This window comes from Bos javanicus, chromosome 4 (assembly GCF_032452875.1).
Source record: "Bos javanicus breed banteng chromosome 4, ARS-OSU_banteng_1.0, whole genome shotgun sequence".
NCBI lineage: Eukaryota > Metazoa > Chordata > Mammalia > Artiodactyla > Bovidae > Bos > Bos javanicus.
In genome coordinates, this window is record NC_083871.1 from 106,241,875 (window position 1) to 106,258,866 (window position 16,992).

Sequence of the window (16,992 nt, forward strand, 5' to 3'; positions counted from 1 at the left end):
TCCTTTAGGATTGACTGGTTTGCTCCTTGCTGTCCAAGACCTCTCAAGAGTCGTCTCCAACACCACAGTTCTAAAGCATCAATTGTTTGGCACTCAGCTTTCTTTATGGTCCAGCTCTCACATCCATTCATGAGTAATGGGAAAACCATAGCTTTGACTAGGCAGACCTTGGTTGGCAAAGTGATGTCTCTGCTTTTTAATATGCTGTCTAGGTTTGTCATTGCTTTTCTTCCAAGGAGGAAGAGTCTTTTAGTTTCCCTTAGTAAGTATTTATTCAAACATCCACACATAAATGGACCCACTCAGTTCAAACCTGTGTTGTTCAAAGTTCAGCTGTAAATACCATAAACATTATACACTGTATAATGGACAGAGTATATGCATGTGCCATGCAACATCCACCCTATTACAATAAAGAACATTTCCATCACCAGAAAGTTTCTTCAGGTCCCTTTCCCATGCCTCTGTCCTTCCCTGACTACCAACAATATGATATCTGTTGCTAGAGATGTGTTTTACTCAGGCATCTTTTTACTGAAAATATAAGCTCTATACCCATTAAAACAATTCCCTTTTAGGCAAGTGTAAAATATTGAAGAAAGTTAGGAGCTCCTGGAAAGTCTTATGGTTAGAGAAATACTTGAAACCATGTGAGCACCACATCCATGTCAGGGACTATCCTATCTGGAGATGAACAGTTTGATAAAATGACCATTAAAAGGTCATGCCAGCTGCTACAAGCTATTTTTGTAAAATTTATTTACTCACTTTCATAAATTCGTCCTCATGAACCCATTCCCTGAAATCACTTGATAATGATATTTTGACAAGAAGTCATCACTTCCCAGGAAATGATGTTGAGATTCCATGAGATGCACACATAGCTGGGTTTCATGCTCACTCAGTGTTCTCCCCTGACAAGACTGTGGGCACTAGGAATTTTGGTGAGAGAGCATTCCATGTTGAGACACAGGTCCCCTTTGCTTCGACCATAAGTATCCAAGACACAGGCCTTGAGTTGGAAAGCTGCTCTTTCTCTTCTGGCATGGCCTGGGCATGAGTCTCCTGTGCTGGGTGCCCTGCTGTCTTCTGGAAGAAAGAAGTTCTGAGCGTGGATGTGGAACCACTCGTGGGCTTGCCAGACCCAGGTCAAGTCTTGCTGCTCTGGTCATAAACTCAGACTCCTTTGCTGCTTCTGACTTTCGTTTCTAAGCCTTTCTCTCCCAGGTGCCAGGAATGCAGCATTACCCAGACCCCAGACATGTGGTTGGGATCAAGGAAAACATCAGAAGGTCATCACAGGTCCAAAACCATGTAACCAGGACCAGCTGCATAATTTGCAGGGTCCATGTTTCAACTGTTGTTGAGTGTTTGAAGATCACAACAGCAGAGCATTGCATCAAGTACAGGGTCCTTCAAAGTGGAAGCTTCTGTGTAACAAGATAGTTCGGGGCTCTGTGATATCTGTTAATTAAGATCAGGCATGCTACATAAGGGCTTCCCTGGTGGTTCAGATGGTAAAGAGTCTGCCTGCAATGCAGGAGACCCAGGTTCGATTCCTGGGTCAGGAAGATCCCTTAGAGAAGGAAATGACAATCCACTCCAGTATTCTTTTTTTTTTTTTATTTTTAAACTTTACATAATTGTATTAGTTTTGCCAAATATCAAAATGAATCCATCACAGGTATACATGTGCTCCCCATCCTGAACCCTCCTCCCTCCCCATACCATCCCTCTGGGTCGTCCCATTGCACTAGCTCCAAGCATCCAGTATCGTGCATTGAACCTGGACTGGCATCTTGTTTCATACATGATATTTTACATGTTTCAATGCCATCATCCCAAATCTTCCCACCCTCTCCCATAAGACTGTTCCATACATCAGTGTCTCTTTTGCTATCTCGTACACAGGGTTACTGTTGTCATCTTTCTAAATTCCATATATATGCGTTAGTATACTGTATTGGTGTTTTTCCTTCTGGCTTACTTCACTCTGTATAATAGGCTCCAGTTTCATCCACCTCATTAGAACTGATTCAAATGAATTCTTTTTAATGGCTGAGTAATACTCCATTGTGTATATGTACCACTGCTTTCTTTATCCATTCATCTGCTGATGGACATCTAGGTTGCTTCCATGTCCTGGCTATTATAAACAGTGCTGTGATGAACACTGAGGTACACGTGTCTCTTTCCCTTCTGGTTTCCTCAGTGTGTATGCCCAGCAGTGGGATTGCTGGATCATAAGGCAGTTCTATTTCCAGTTTTTTAAGGAATCTCCACACTGTTCTCCATAGTGGCTGTACTAGTTTGCATTCCCACCAACAGTGTAAGAGGGTTCCCTTTTCTCCACACCCTCTCCAGCATTTATTGCTTGTAGACTTTTGCATCTCAGCCATTCTGACTGGTGTGAAATGGTACCTCATAGTGGTCTTGATTTGCATTTCTCTGATAATGAGTGATGTTGAGCATCTTTTCATGTGTTTGTTAGCCATATGTATGTCTTCTTTGGAGAAATGTCTATTTAGTTCTTTGGCCCATTTTTTGATCGGGTCATTTATTTTTCTGGAGTTGATCTGTAGGAGTTGCTTGTATATTTTTGAGATTAGTTGTTTGTCAGTTGCTTCATTTGCTATTATTTTCTCCCATTCTGAAGGCTGTCTTTTCACCTTGCTGATAGTTTCCTTTGATGTGCAGAAGCTTTTAAGGTTAATTAGGTCCCATTTGTTAATTTTTGCTTTTATTTCCGATATTCTGGGAGGTGGGTCATAGAGGATCCTGCTGTGATGTATGTCAGAGAGTGTTTTGCCTATGTTCTCCTCTAGGAGTTTTATAGTTTCTGGTCTTATGTTTAGATCTTTAATCCATTTTGAGTTTATTTTTGTGTATGGTGTTAGAAAGTGTTCTAGTTTCATTCTTTTACAAGTGGTTGACCAGTTTTCCCAGCACCACTTGTTAAAGAGATTGTCTTTAATCCATTGTATATTCTTGCCTCCTCTGTCAAAGATAAGGTGTCCATATGTGCGTGGATTTATCTCTGGGCTTTCTATTTTGTTCCATTGATCTATATTTCTGTCTTTGTGCCAGTACTATACTGTCTTGATAACTGTGGCTTTGTAGTAGAGCCTGAAGTCAGGTAGGTTGATTCCTCCAGTTCCATTCTTCTTTCTCAGGATCGCTTTGGCTATTCGAGGTTTTTTATATTTCCATACAAATTGTGAAATTATTTGTTCTAGCTCTGTGAAGAATACTGTTGGTAGCTTGATAGGGATTGCATTGAATCTATAAATTGTTTTGGGTAGTATACTCATTTTCACTATATTGATTCTTTCAATCCATGAACATGGTATATTTCTCCATCTATTAGTGTCCTCTTTGATTTCTTTCACCAGTGTTTTATAGTTTTCTATATATAGGTCTTTAGTTTCTTTAGGTAGATGTATTCCTAAGTATTTTATTCTTTCTGTTGCAATGGTGAATGGAATTGTTTCCTTAATTTCTCTTTCTGTTTTCTCATTATTAGTGTATAGGAATGCAAGGGATTTCTGTGTGTTGATTTTATATCCTGCAACTTTACTATAGTCATTGATTAGTTCTAGTAATTTTCTGGTGGAGTCTTTAGGGTTTTCTATGTAGAGGATCATGTCATCTGCAAATAGTGAGAGTTTTACTTCTTCTTTTCCAATTTGGATTCTTTTTATTTCTTTTTCTGCTCTGATTGCTGTGGCCAAAACTTCCAAAATGATGTTGAATAGTAATGGTGAAAGTGGGCACCCTTGTCTTGTTCCTGACTTTAGAGGAAATGCTTTCAATTTTTCACCATTGAGGATAATGTTTGCTGTGGGTTTGTCATATATAGCTTTTATTATGTTGAGGTATGTTCCTTCTATTCCTGCTTTCTGGAGAGTTTTTATCATAAATGGGTGTTGAATTTTGTCAAAGGCTTTGTCTGCATATATTGAGATAATCATATGGTTTTTATTTTTCAATTTGTTAATGTGGTGTATTACATTGATTGATTTGCAGATATTGAAGAATCCTTGCATCCCTGGGATAAAGCCTACTTGGTCATGGTGTATGATCTTTTTAATGTGTTGTTGGATTCTGATTGCTTGAATTTTGTTAAGGATTTTTGCATCTATGTTCATCAGTGATATTGGCCTGTAGTTTTCTTTTTTTGTGGGATCTTTGTCAGGTTTTGGTATTAGGGTGATGGTGGCCTCATAGAATGAGTTTGGAAGTTTACCTTCCTCTGCAATTTTCTGGAAGAGTTTGAGCAGGATAGGTGTTAGCTCTTCTCTAAATTTTTGGTAGAATTCAGCTGTGAAGCCATCTGGACCTGGGCTTTTGTTTGCTGGAAGATTTTTGATTACAGTTTCAATTTCCGTGCTTGTGATGGGTCTGTTAAGATTTTCTATTTCTTCCTGGTCGAGTTTTGGAAAGTTGTACTTTTCTAAGAATTTGTCCATTTCTTCCACATTGTCCATTTTATTGGCATATAATTGTTGATATTAGTCTCTTATGATCCTTTGTATTTTCTGTGTTGTCTGTTGTGATCTCTCCATTTTCATTTCTAATTTTATTGATTTGATTTTTCTCCCTTTGTTTCTTGATGAGTCTGGCTAATGGTTTGTCAATTTTATTTATCCTTTCAAAGAACCAGCTTTTGGTTTTGTTGATTTTTGCTATGGTCTCTTTTGTTTCTTTTGCATTTATTTCTGCTTTAATTTTTAAGATTTCTTTCCTTCCACTAACCCTGGGGTTCTTCATTTCTTCCTTTTCTAGTTGCTTTAGGTGTAGAGTTAGGTTATTTATTTGACTTTTTTCTTGTTTCTTGAGGTGTGCCTGTATTGCTATGAACTTTCCCCTTAGGACAGCTTTTACCGTGTCCCACAGGTTTTGGGTTGTTGTGTTTTCATTTTCATTCATTTCTATGCAAATTTTGATTTCTTTTTTGATTTCTTCTGTGATTTGTTGATTATTCAGCAGTGTGTTGTTCAGCCTCCATATGTTGGAATTTTTAATCATTTTTCTCCTGTAATTGAGATCTAATCTTACTGCATTGTGGTCAGAAAAGATGCTTGGAATGATTTCTATTTTTTTGAATTTACCAAGGCTAGCTTTATGGCCCAGGATGTGATCTATCCTGGAGAAGGTTCCATGTGCGCTTGAGAAAAAGGTGAAATTCATTGTTTTGGGATGAAATGTCCTATAGATATCAATTAGGTCTAACTGGTCTATTGTATCATTTAAAGTTTGTGTTTCCTTGTTAATTTTCTGTTTAGTTGATCTATCCATAGGTGTGAGTGGGGTATTAAAGTCTCCCACTGTTATTATGTTATTGTTAATTTCTCCTTTCATACTTGTTAGTATTTGTCTTACATACTGCAGTGCTCCTGTGTTGGGTGCATATATATTTATAATTGTTATATCTTCTTCTTGGATTGATCCTTTGATCATTATGTAGTGACCTTCTTTGTCTCTTTTCACAGCCTTTGTTTTAAAGTCTATTTTATCTGATATGAGTATTGCTACTCCTGCTTTCTTTTGGTCCCTATTTGCATGGGAAATCTTTTTCCAGCCCTTCACTTTCAGTCTGTATGTGTCCCCTGTTTTGAGGTGGGTCTCTTGCAGACAACATATGTAGGGGTCTTGTTTTTGTATCCATTCAGCCAGTCTTTGTCTTTTGGTTGGGGCATTCAACCCATTTACGTTTAAGGTAATTACTGATAAGTATGATTCTGTTGCCATTTACTTTATTGTTTTGGGTTCGAACTTATACACCGTTTTTGTGTTTCCTGTCTAGAGAATATCCTTTAGTATTTGTTGGAGAGCTGGTTTGGTGGTGCAGAATTCTCTCAGCTTTTGCTTGTCTGAAAAGCTTTTGATTTCTCCTTCATACTTGAATGAAATCCTTGCTGGGTACAATAATCTGGGCTGTAGGTTATTTTCTTTCATCATTTTAAGTATGTCTTGCCATTCCCTCCTGGCTTGAAGAGTTTCTATTGAAAGATCAGCTGTTATCCTTATGGGAATTCCCTTGTGTGTTATTTGTTGTTTTTCCCTTGCTGCTTTTAGTATTTGTTCTTTGTGTTTGATCTTTGTTAATTTGATTGATATGTGTCTTGGGGTGTTTCGCCTTGGGTTTATCCTGTTTGGGACTCTCTGGGTTTCTTGGACTTGGGTGATTATTTCCTTCCCCATTTTAGGGAAGTTTTCAACTATTACCTCCTCAAGTATTTTCTCATGGCCTTTCTTTTTGTCTTCTTCTTCTGGAACCCCTATGATTCGAATGTTGTAGTGTTTAATATTGTCCTGGAGGTCTCTGAGATTGTCCTCATTTCTTTTAATTCGTTTTTCTTTTATCCTCTCTGATTCATTTATTTCTACCATTCTATCTTCTAATTCACTAATCCTATCTTCTGCCTCTATTATTCTACTATTTGTTGCCTCTAGAGTGCTTTTAATTTCATTTATTGCATTATTCATTATATATTGACTCTTTTTTATTTCTTCTAGGTCCTTGTTAAACCATTCTTGCATCTTCTCAATCCTTGTCGCCAGGCTATTTATCTGTGATTCCATTTTAATTTCAAGATTTTGGATCAATTTCACTATCATTATTCGGAATTCTTTATCAGGTAGATTCCCTATCTCTTCCTCTTTTGTTTGGTTTGGTGGGCATTTATCCTGTTCCTTTATCTGCTGGGTATTCCTCTGTCTGTTGATCTTGTTTAAATTGCTGATTTTGGGGTGTCCTTTCTATATTCTAGCAGTTAGTGGAGTTCTCTTTATTGTGGCTTTTCCTCGCTGTGTGTGGGTTTGTACAGGTGGCTTGTCAAGGTTTCCTGGTTAGGGAAGCTTGTGTCGGTGTTCTGGTAGGTGGAGCTGTATTTCTTCTCTCTGGAGTGCAATGAAATGTCCAGTAATGAGTTATGAGATGTCTATGGTTTGGGGGTGACTTTGGGCAGCTTGTATCTTGAAGCTCAGGGCTGAGCTTCTTTGTCGCTGGAGAATTTGCTTGGTATGTCTTGCCCTGGAACTTGTTGGCCCTTGTGTGGTGCTTGGTTTCAGTGTCGGTATGCACTCCAGTATTCTTGTTTGGAAAATCCCATGGACAGAGGAGCCTGTTGGGCTAGATCTAGTCCATGGGGCTGCAGAGTTGGACACGACTGAGCGACTAACACTTTCACTTTCGTCTATGCCACTTAGGGACGTGGAATGGCTGTCTCAAATAAAAAGGGAGCAGTTTTCATCTGTGCCGAGTCTGCCACCTCCCCCCGGTCCCTTCCGCATCTGTATTCCTTTGTGCTCCCACGTCACCCACGGTGCTGAGCAACCATCTACTCTCCTCGAAGAAAGGTGGGTTACAGCTGTGCTGCTCCCCCCATTCAGACACAGGAAGCATGTGCTCTGGTGAACATGAAGGAGCTGTAGCTGCATTCAGCAGGTGCCCAGTCTATCAGCGAATTGGTAAGAAATAGACTCAAAGGATTCCTCAAATGTCCATGAGCCTGCCCCAAGGTTGGGGAACCAGATACCAGAAGAATCAGGTGGGAGAAAAAAAAAAATACAATGCAATCAACTAAACAAAGTGGAAACGGACACTTGAAGGCACAGGTGGGACGCAAGAGTCATAAAGGGCAGCAGAAGGCTATGAGGACTTTTCCCCAAGAATCCAAACTAAGAAATCCCATCACATATGTAAAGTAGAGAGGTAGTGGGAAGCTGCTATACTGCACAGGGAGTTCAGCTCTTTGCTCTCCAAGGACCTAGAGGGGTCAAGTGCAGGGCTCAGAGAGAGCGAAGTTCAAGAGGGAGGGGATATATGCATACTAATGGCTGAGTCACGTGGTATACAGCAGAAACCAACACACTTTGCAAGGCAGTTAGACTCCAGTTAAAAATAACTTTAAAAAGGCTACATAAATATGTGGATAAATAAGATGAATATAAGTTTAATGAAGAATTATCTCTGGAACAAAGTATACATAAAGTTGCAAACAATTTACAGATTACAACAACTTGTAAGGCTGATGCCTATTGAGCTGAATGGGTCTTCCTGTTGTGAACAGTTCTCTCAGGCTCATTTCTGATTTGAGCCTCTAGGGGAAGGGGCGTGGCCCCTGAGTGACAGGTTGGCTCTGGGGCCTGGCAGGGACAGTGACATCTCAGAAGGACTCCCTGGAGAGCCCCTCTTCCTCTCATCCACACTCAGACCAGAGGGCCCTCCGCCTGCCCCACCCCCGCCATGAGCCCCTGCCTCCTGGGCTGTGTGGTCTTCTGTCTCCTGCAGGCAGGTGAGTCCTGGGGGCAGGGTCCCCTTCGGGGTGCCAGCACTAAAACTGTCCGCTGTGGCTGCAGCATCAGTCCTCCTTCTCCACAGGGGCGGTCCATGCTGGTGTCACTCAGGACCCCAGATTCCAGGTCATAAGGTCAGGACAGAAACCGACACTGAGGTGCACTCAGGATCTGAACCACAATTATATGTACTGGTACTGACAAGACCTGGGACGCGGGCTGAGGCTGATCCATTACTCAAATGGCCCTCCCAACACAGAGAACGGAGATGTGCCCGAGGGCTACAGCGTCTCCAGACCAAGCACAGAGGACTTCCCTCTCACACTGGAGTCTGCCAACCGCTCCCAGACATCTGTGTACTTCTGCGCCAGCAGTTACTCCACAGCGCTGCAGGGTCACCTCCTCTCTGTGCAAAAAGGCAAGGCAGCCCCTTGCTTGTAGGCTCCTAGCACCAGCAGCCTCATGGCTTTGCTGCCACATGCCTGCAGTGTGACCCTGAGTGTGTGGTCTGTGCTGGCCCAGACCTCACTCCAGGCCTTGCGGACTTGTGTCCACCATCCATTGCTGTCTTTTCTCTGTATCCTCCCTGTGAACCAGGAGTTTCCCCAGCTCTGACTGCTAGTCATCACTTGAGCCTGAGACCTCCAGGAGGGAAGGTTGTTGGTAAATTAGATAAAAACAGGCCCACGTGTCCCACCTCAGGCAGCTCATCGCTGTCTCTCTGGAAGGTTCTCCCCCAACCTGGCTCTCGCATGCGCTGTCTTCTCTTGCCCGCCTTTCCTGGGTGGGTAAGTCACTCCTCTCCCACCTCCCTGGCCCTTTCTACTCCAGCCACATTGTTCCTCCTTCATCTGGGTCACGAAAGTGAAAGTCGCTCAGTCGTGTCCGACTCTTTTGCGACCCCATGGACTGTGTAGTCCCTGGGATTCTCCAGGCCAGAATACTGGAGTGGGCAGCCTTTCCCTTCTCCAGAGGATCTTCCCAACCCAGGAATCGAACCAGGGTCTCCCGCATTGCAGGTGGATTCTTTACCAACTGAGATATGGTCACGTCCCTTCCCAAACCACAAGGTAGTTTTTAAAGTGGCCTGTCCATGTGATCTGCTTTGAGCAAGCTGTCTGGAGTCATCAAAGAGAAACCAACTTCAGTTGATTACCAATTGTCCAAAACTTCATATGAGTCCACTGAACGAGGACGGACTGTCTTTGTGTGTTCTCCCCCCAGCCCCCCGATCTCCTTAGCATCTCACCTAACCTAGGCCAGGTTGGCCCACCTCCCTCATCAAAATCTTCTCAAAGTCAAAATATATCCTCCATTACCTCATTATATCAAGATTTTATAAGTGCAGAGATAAATGAATCCATATATATAAAACCACTTTATAAAATTCATTACCTAGAATTTGGTAATAAGCTTTATTTCAATAGGAAATCTAGAAATATATGCATCTGATTAATCAGAAGTAGTTATGGAATACATGTTTCCTGGCAGATTCACTTGAGATCTTGAGAGTATTTATTTTATGGTCGTGTATTTTCATCTTAGCTAACTACTGTCATTGTAGTGGTGCAATAATTACTTCCTTCTTAGTAAAAATGTCAGATCATTCAGTCTTTTACCTCCAGAGGATAAGAGTGGATTTGAGGATCAACCCTAATTCTGTCAGGCTGGGAAGGCAGTAGATCAGGGGTGTGTATTTGTGTGTCTATGTGTAGAGGGGTTGCAGGTGGGGTTGTGGGGAATATCTATTCTTTTTTTGTTTTAATTGTGTCTTTTAATGAAAGCTCCAACTCATATGTGAACACAGCTAGTTAAAGCACAGCACAGCAGGCTTGTAAGTTTAAATTCCTGCAGACTTTATTAGAATCACAAGGAGGGCCGCTACTTAAAAGCTTTTTTCCCTTTAAGACCACCTTTGATCTTTAGAGTATACTTTAGACAGGCAGGGGAGGGGAAATGTCTAGAGCCAACAGATTCCTCATTAGCCCAACTTTCTTACCAGCTTATTTCCATTTTACAGCCCTAGAAAGCTTAAAGGTGTTCCATGACACATTCATCATCTCTTGAGGCCTAAGGCCCAGAGCACTCGATAGCAGTTATCATAAAAGGAGCGCTTAAGGAACGTACTTATCAGATTAGGAGTAAGAGTTAGTCTAGTAGTTGCTCTGCCGTGCCTCTCTCAACACGCACTTCTGAGTAGTATTCTCCCATGCACGACAGGAGCAGGATGGGCAAGAATGAAACGAAAGAGTGCTGAATAGGCTAGTCTGTTACATCCCGCAGAAACTTCAAGGAATCACCCCCACCAGCCTACCCAAGATCAACTAAAGAGGCCATCTTCAACTCTAGATTATTTGAACAAACGGTAATTAATGCACCCTTCTCCAAAAGACTTCTTTCTTTAAAGGAATGGATTTTGAAGAGAAAAAAAACATGGGCAGAGAGGTATGGAGTAGAAAATAAATACAAATGTAAGCCGTCTTGCTAATTGCTTTATAACCACAACAAACTAGTACAGAGAATGCCCCGTACAAAACCCAATAAGGGTTCAAAGACGGAGGTGTTCCCTTAGGCAGGGCTGAAGACTTCAGTCTCTGGTATTTGCACTTTAGGCTGCAGTCCTGGTTTTTGGATGGATCACTGGGTGTGTGGCACAGTCCATGCTTTTAACCAGATTTGAATAGGAGATTGGCCACTTGGCCCAGGTAGAAGCAGATGAAGTCTTTGGTTTCATATGTCACATAACTACAGAAGTTCCTCCCCACGATGCAGTGCCAGACGGGGTTGTACTTCTTGTCAGACTCCTTCTTTATGTGGGCCGTGATGTCCTTCTCTGTAGTATACTTCTCCAGTGCCTGAGTAGCACACTCCACTGAGTCCCGTTGCATCTCCTCTGTCATATCAGCATTCTTGATCACAGCCTTTCAGTTACACATGGTCACCAAGGATCAGGGGCTGGCCTTGGTCTCCTGGGGAAGGCGCTGGCTAGGCCCACACCTGCATAGAGAGGCGGTCACTACCAAGGCCACAAAGCATCTAAATTTCTATTCTTGATTTAGACAGAAGGCACAGATCTGTGAGACGGTGGACCATGGGCCACTAGGAGGCACTGTGGGCCCATGGAGAGCAGGGTGTGCTGGAGGGGTTGAGAGTCACCCTGGAGAGGGCAGCTTAGGGGAATCTTGGCTACATGCCTGCAACAGGAGCAGGTTTGAGTTCCCTGAGTGGTCCAGACACATGGACCCAGCACAGACTCCTCACTGCCCAGGGGAGTGGGGACTTGCCTGGAACCTCAGGATGTGCCCAAGGGGCCATCTCCTGGAGTAGCATGGGGAGTGGAGGGTGAGGGATTAGTGTGGCTGGTGAGGGCTGGGTGATGAGTGTCAGGCAGGGACAGAAAGAGAAGAAAAAGGCATGTTGTGGGCATATGGGGAATGGGGACAGTGATCACCTCACACCCACCCTTTGCTGAGGGGCTATGCAGGACAGGGAAGGGCATAGAGGAGTCCACCATGGATCCTGCCAAGGGGTCCAGTGGATCAGGAAACAGCCTGCAGAGACACAGGGCAGTGACGTCATAGGCAAACGCTCCAATCAGGGAAGCAGGAGGGTCAGCACTGTAGACCACTCACCCCAGGAGTCCCACCTCCTGCCAGCAGTGGTCTTGGGTTCCTGATGCTGCCATGGGCTCCAGGCTCCTCTGCTGTGTGACTCTCTGCCTCCTGGGAGCAGGTGAGTCCTGGACACAGTATGGGAGCTTCTGAGATGTCTTTGCCTCCTTGAGATAGAAGCCTGGCGATGAGGGCTGCAGCAGGAGGCTTCCCCTGTGCTCTGCCCTCAGCTTCCTTGTCTCTTCCCAACAGGCCTGGTGGATTCTGGAGTCACCCAGACGCCCAAATACCTGATCAAATCAAGAAAGCAGCAAGCGATTCTGAGATGTTCCCCTGTCTCTGGACACCTCTCCGTGTACTGGTACCAACAGGCCCTGGGCCATGGCCCCCAGTTCCTCGTTCAGTATTACAACCAGAAAGTGAGGGGAGAAGCTCACCTCCTGGATCGATTCTCAGGAAAACAGTTCAGTGACTCTCGCTCTGAGCTGAACTTGAGCTCCTTGGAGCTGACAGACTCAGCCGTGTATCTCTGTGCCAGCAGCGAAGACACAGCCCTGCATGATCAGATGCCTCTGGAACAAAAACACTCCTACCCCAGCTCATGAAGTGGTTGCCAGGGTATCAATTGCCAGCCAGGGAGACCCAGACCCAGGTAGAACTGGTAGACTTTCCCAGACATTCTTTCCTTTGTATGTTTTAATGCTCACAAAGATCATGCAAGATAAAGACTATTTTAACTGTTTATACATCTGATGGGAAGTGACTTGCCCAGGTCTCATATTTCCTAACTGCCAGACAAGGAATCAGAATCAAGGCTGTCCTCAACACCTGTGTTCCCTGCTCCCCATCTCTTAAAGTTCACTCCACATAGCTGTTACAGCTGACAAGTCCAAATCTGCAGGTTGGACTCGTGATACTAGAGGTTCTGGGAGAGCTGATGTTTAAATTCAAAGGCCCAAGAATTGATGGTCCAGTCTGAAGGCCATCAGCTGAACAGTTCTCTCTTACCTGGGGGAGGATCAGACTTTTCCTTCTATACATATCTTCACTGGTTGGATGAGGCCCACTAAGACTGTGGAATGGAAGATCATCTGTTTAAAATGTTTATCTAATCTAATGTTAAAATCTAACTATTTATATGTTAACCTCTTCCCAAAACACCCTCACTTGACATCCAGAATAAAGTTTAATTAAATGTCTCTGGCACAGTCAAGGTGACACGTTCAGTTAGCCATCACACCATCTTCCTGGGTTTCATAAGTATTTAATAAGCATGAAGTCCCTGGCACATAACAGGACTCTGGATTTCTTGATTCCCTTTGCTAACCTCTGACAGCCTCTTCTACCATTTTCTAGGTGCAAAGGTAGAGATGGACATGTTTTGCCTTGAATGCCTTTAAAGAGGACATCAGAAGTCCCAGTGAAAGGAATATTATGCCTAATGATTCATTACATGAAATAAAAAAGTGCATGTAACATCTCACCTCAGATATTTTTAAATCACTTTTATTGATATTTGAACTGTAGTTTACCAGTAAACAATGTAGGTTTTAGGGCCCCTGAACCTCCTACAACCTTATAGTCTGGGGGCTTCCCTGACAGCTCAGTTGGGAAAGAATCCACCTGCAATGCAGAAGACCCCGGTTCGATTCCTGGGTCGGGAAGATCCACTGCAGAAGGAACAGGCTACCCACTCCAGTGTTCTTGGGCTTCCCTTGGGGCTCAGCTGGTAAACAATCCGCCTGCAATGCAGGAGACCAGAACTGGGAAGATCCCCTGGAGAAGGGAAAGGCTACCCTACCCACTCCAGTATTCTGGCCTGAAGAATTCCACGGACTGCTTAGTCCATGGGATTGCAAGGAGTCGGACACAGCTGAGCGACTTTCACTTGCACATTCAAGGGTGTATCTGAGATTCCACATCCGTGGATTCAACCAATCACAGCTGTTCAGTATCTTAGTGCATATTTATTAAAATATCCACCCACAAGTGGATCCACTCCATTCCAACTTGTGTTGTTCAAGGGTCAGGTGTATATTCACACTGTATAATGAAGAGATCTATGGTTTCATCAATAAATATGTATATTGTGATGAAACATCTGTCCCTTTAAGACAGAGATCATTTTATCACCAGATATTCCCTCAGGCCCCATTCCCGGAACTCTCTCCTTCCCTGACAACCAACAGCGTGATTTCTGTTGCAGTAGATTTGTTTTGTTCATGCATCTTTTTAGTGAAAACTTAATGTCTATACCCATCAGAACAATTCCGTCTTAGCCTGAAGCTAAATATGTAAGACAGTTAAGTGCTCCCGGAAAGTGTTATAATTACAAAGTGCTTAAAACCACATAAGATACCATTTCCGTGTGACGGACAATCCTAACTGGGGATTGATTGTTTGATTAAATGACCATCAAAGGTCTTACCAGCTGGTACAGGCTGTTTTTGTAAAATTTATTGACTCAATTTCATAGATTTTTTTTTCTCATGAATCCTTTTTCTGAAATCATTTTATAATGATTTTTGTTAATATTCTATGGGAAACAACTTAGCAAGGCTTCAGATTCACGCACTGGGTCCTGGGCTGGCCTGACCACCAGCAGCAGTTGTATCCGTGAGTGATAATTCCATGTGGGAGAAGGGTTCCTATGACTCGATCCCAAGGATTCAGGCCACAGGCCTTGATCTGGAAATACCCCTTTCTTCTGGCCTGGCCTGGATATGACCCCCTTTACTGTGTGCTTCTGTCTCCTGGACCAGAGAAGTCCTGAGCACATGCATGGAACCAGTCGAGGGCTTGCCAGGCCCAGATTCAAGGCTGGTTGTTGTGGTTATGACATGAGGGTCCTTCTTTGTTTCTCGCTTTAGTTTCAGTGTCTTTCTGTCCCAGGCCCAGGAGTACTTAGTCACCCAGACATTAGACGTGTGGTCAGGCTAAAGGGAAACCCGCCATCAGGAGGGCACAGCAGGTCTAAAATCATGTAACCAGGATCTGGCACATACTTTGCAGAGTCCATGGTTCAAAGACTATTGAGAATTTGAAGATCCCGACAGCAGAGCGTCTTTCTAAGTACATGGTCCTTTTGAGTGTGGGGTTTGTGCAACAGGGTACACTCTAGGGCTCGAGGATATCAATTTATTACTGGCAGTCATGCTCCACAAGGAAGTATTCCCATGGGGTGGATGTCTCACATTAAAGTCAGAGCACTTTTCATTTATCCTGGCATCTGGCACTTCGCCCCAAATCCCTCTCATATATATCTTTCTTTGTTCCAAAATGCCATCTGTGTTGAGCAACCAGCTTCTGGCCACAAAGAAAGTTCTGTCTTAGGGCTGCGGTGGTTCTACTTGCTGTGTCCCCTCCCTGCGCCCTCAGACTCGGGAAGCACATACTTTGGCGAGCGAGAAGGCGCTGTACCTGCATTTGGCAGGTGTCCTGTCTGTTAGCGAACTGAGAAGAAATAGAGCCAAGTGATTTCTCAAATAGTGATGAGTCTGCCCTGCAGTTAAGGAACCAGACACCAAAGAATCACTGTAGGTGAGACGACAGGAGCAGGACTGGGTCAATGGAGCAAAGAGGAAACAACACTTGAGGGAGTATTCAGGATGCATGGGGCATAAAGGACAGCAAGAAGCCCGAAGGATTTCTTCTAAGATTCAAAGCTACAGAAATATGTAGACAAATAAGCTAATATACAAATTAAGGAATTATCTCTGGAGTAAAATATACATAAAACGTACAAACTACTCTAAGGAAAGGTTACAACACTTTGTAAGACTTACGGTTGTTCAGACCATGTCCAAGCAATCTGTCCAAGCCATCTCCTTGTTCTAATCAACTTTGATTTGAGCCTCTAGGGGAAGGGGTGTGGCCGCCATGTGACAGGTTGTCTCTGGGACCTGGCAGGGACAGTGACATCTCAGAAGAACTCCCTGGAGAGCCCCTCTCCGCTCTCATCCACACTCAGACCAGAGGGCCCTCCACCTGCCCTGCCCCAGCCATGAGCCCCTGCCTCCTGGGCTGTGTGGTCTTCTGTCTCCTGCAGGCAGGTGAGTCCTGGGGGCAGGGTCCCCTTCGGGGTGCCAGCACTAAGCCTGTCCTCTGTGACTGCAGCATCAGTCCTCCTTCTCCACAGGGGTGGTCCATGCTGGTGTCACTCAGATTCCAGGTCGTGAGGAGAGGACAGAGCATGACACTGACATGTACTCAGGATCTGGGTCATAACTATATGTACTGGTACCGACAAGACCTGGGACACGGGCTGAGGCTGATCTATTATTCAGCTGGGCCTCCCACCACAGAGAAAGGAGACGTGCTCAACGGGTACAGAGTCTCCAGATCAAGCAAAGAGAACTTCCCTCTCATGCTGGAGTCTGCCAACCACTCCCAGATATCTGTGTACTTCTGTGCCAGCAGTTACTTCATGGTGCTGCATGGCCACCTCTTCTCTGTGCAAAAATACAGGGGTTCCAAGTGAAAGCTCCTAGCACCGGGAGCCTCAGGACTTGGTTAGCCATGTGCCTGCAGTGTGACCCTAGGTGTGTGGACTAGGCTGACCCAAACTTCACTCAGGGACTCCGAGACATATGTCCACCATCCATCTCTGTCTTTCCCCTGCATCCTCCCTGTGAACCAAGAAGATGTTTCTCCAGCTCTGACTGCTAGTCATCACCTGAGCCTGAGACCTCCAGGAGGGAAGGTTGCTGGTAAATTAGATAAAAACAGATCACCATGTCTCACTTCAACCCTGTCTCTCTGGAAGTCTCTGCCGGACTGGCTCTCACGTGGTCTCCGCTCTTGCCCACCTTTCTTGGGTGGGCAGGACATTCCTCTCCTCACCTCCCAGGCCCCCTCTACCACACCCATGCTGCTCCTCCCTCATCCAGGTCATGTCCCTTCCCAAGTCACATGGAAGCTTTTAAAGTGCCCTCTCCACATGGTCTGCTTTGAGCAAGTTGTCTGGAGTCATCAAAGAGAAATCAGCTTCAGTTAATTATCAGTTATCCAAATCTCATGTGAGTCCATCTGAAGGAGAGACTGGCTTTCTATGTACATTCTCCCGCCCTCGACTTCCTCA

General features: G+C 44.1%; 1 pseudogene and 2 gene segments (V, D, J or C); 2 read left to right on the plus strand and 1 right to left on the minus strand.

Moving 5' to 3' along the window:
• Window positions 1-7,966: 7,966 nt before the first annotated feature.
• Window positions 7,967-8,742, plus strand: LOC133246914 (T cell receptor beta variable 6-4-like). The segment is given in 2 exon segments: window positions 7,967-8,300; window positions 8,387-8,742. Coding segments are annotated over 2 exon segments (405 nt in total).
• A 1,549-nt stretch (window positions 8,743-10,291) lies between these two features.
• LOC133246834 (dynein light chain 1, cytoplasmic-like) lies at window positions 10,292-11,237 on the minus strand (annotated as a pseudogene).
• Window positions 11,238-11,969: 732 nt separating this feature from the next.
• LOC133246835 (T cell receptor beta variable 9-like) lies at window positions 11,970-12,667 on the plus strand. The segment is given in 2 exon segments: window positions 11,970-12,033; window positions 12,165-12,667. Coding segments are annotated over 2 exon segments (402 nt in total).
• The last annotated feature ends 4,325 nt before the right edge of the window (window positions 12,668-16,992 follow it).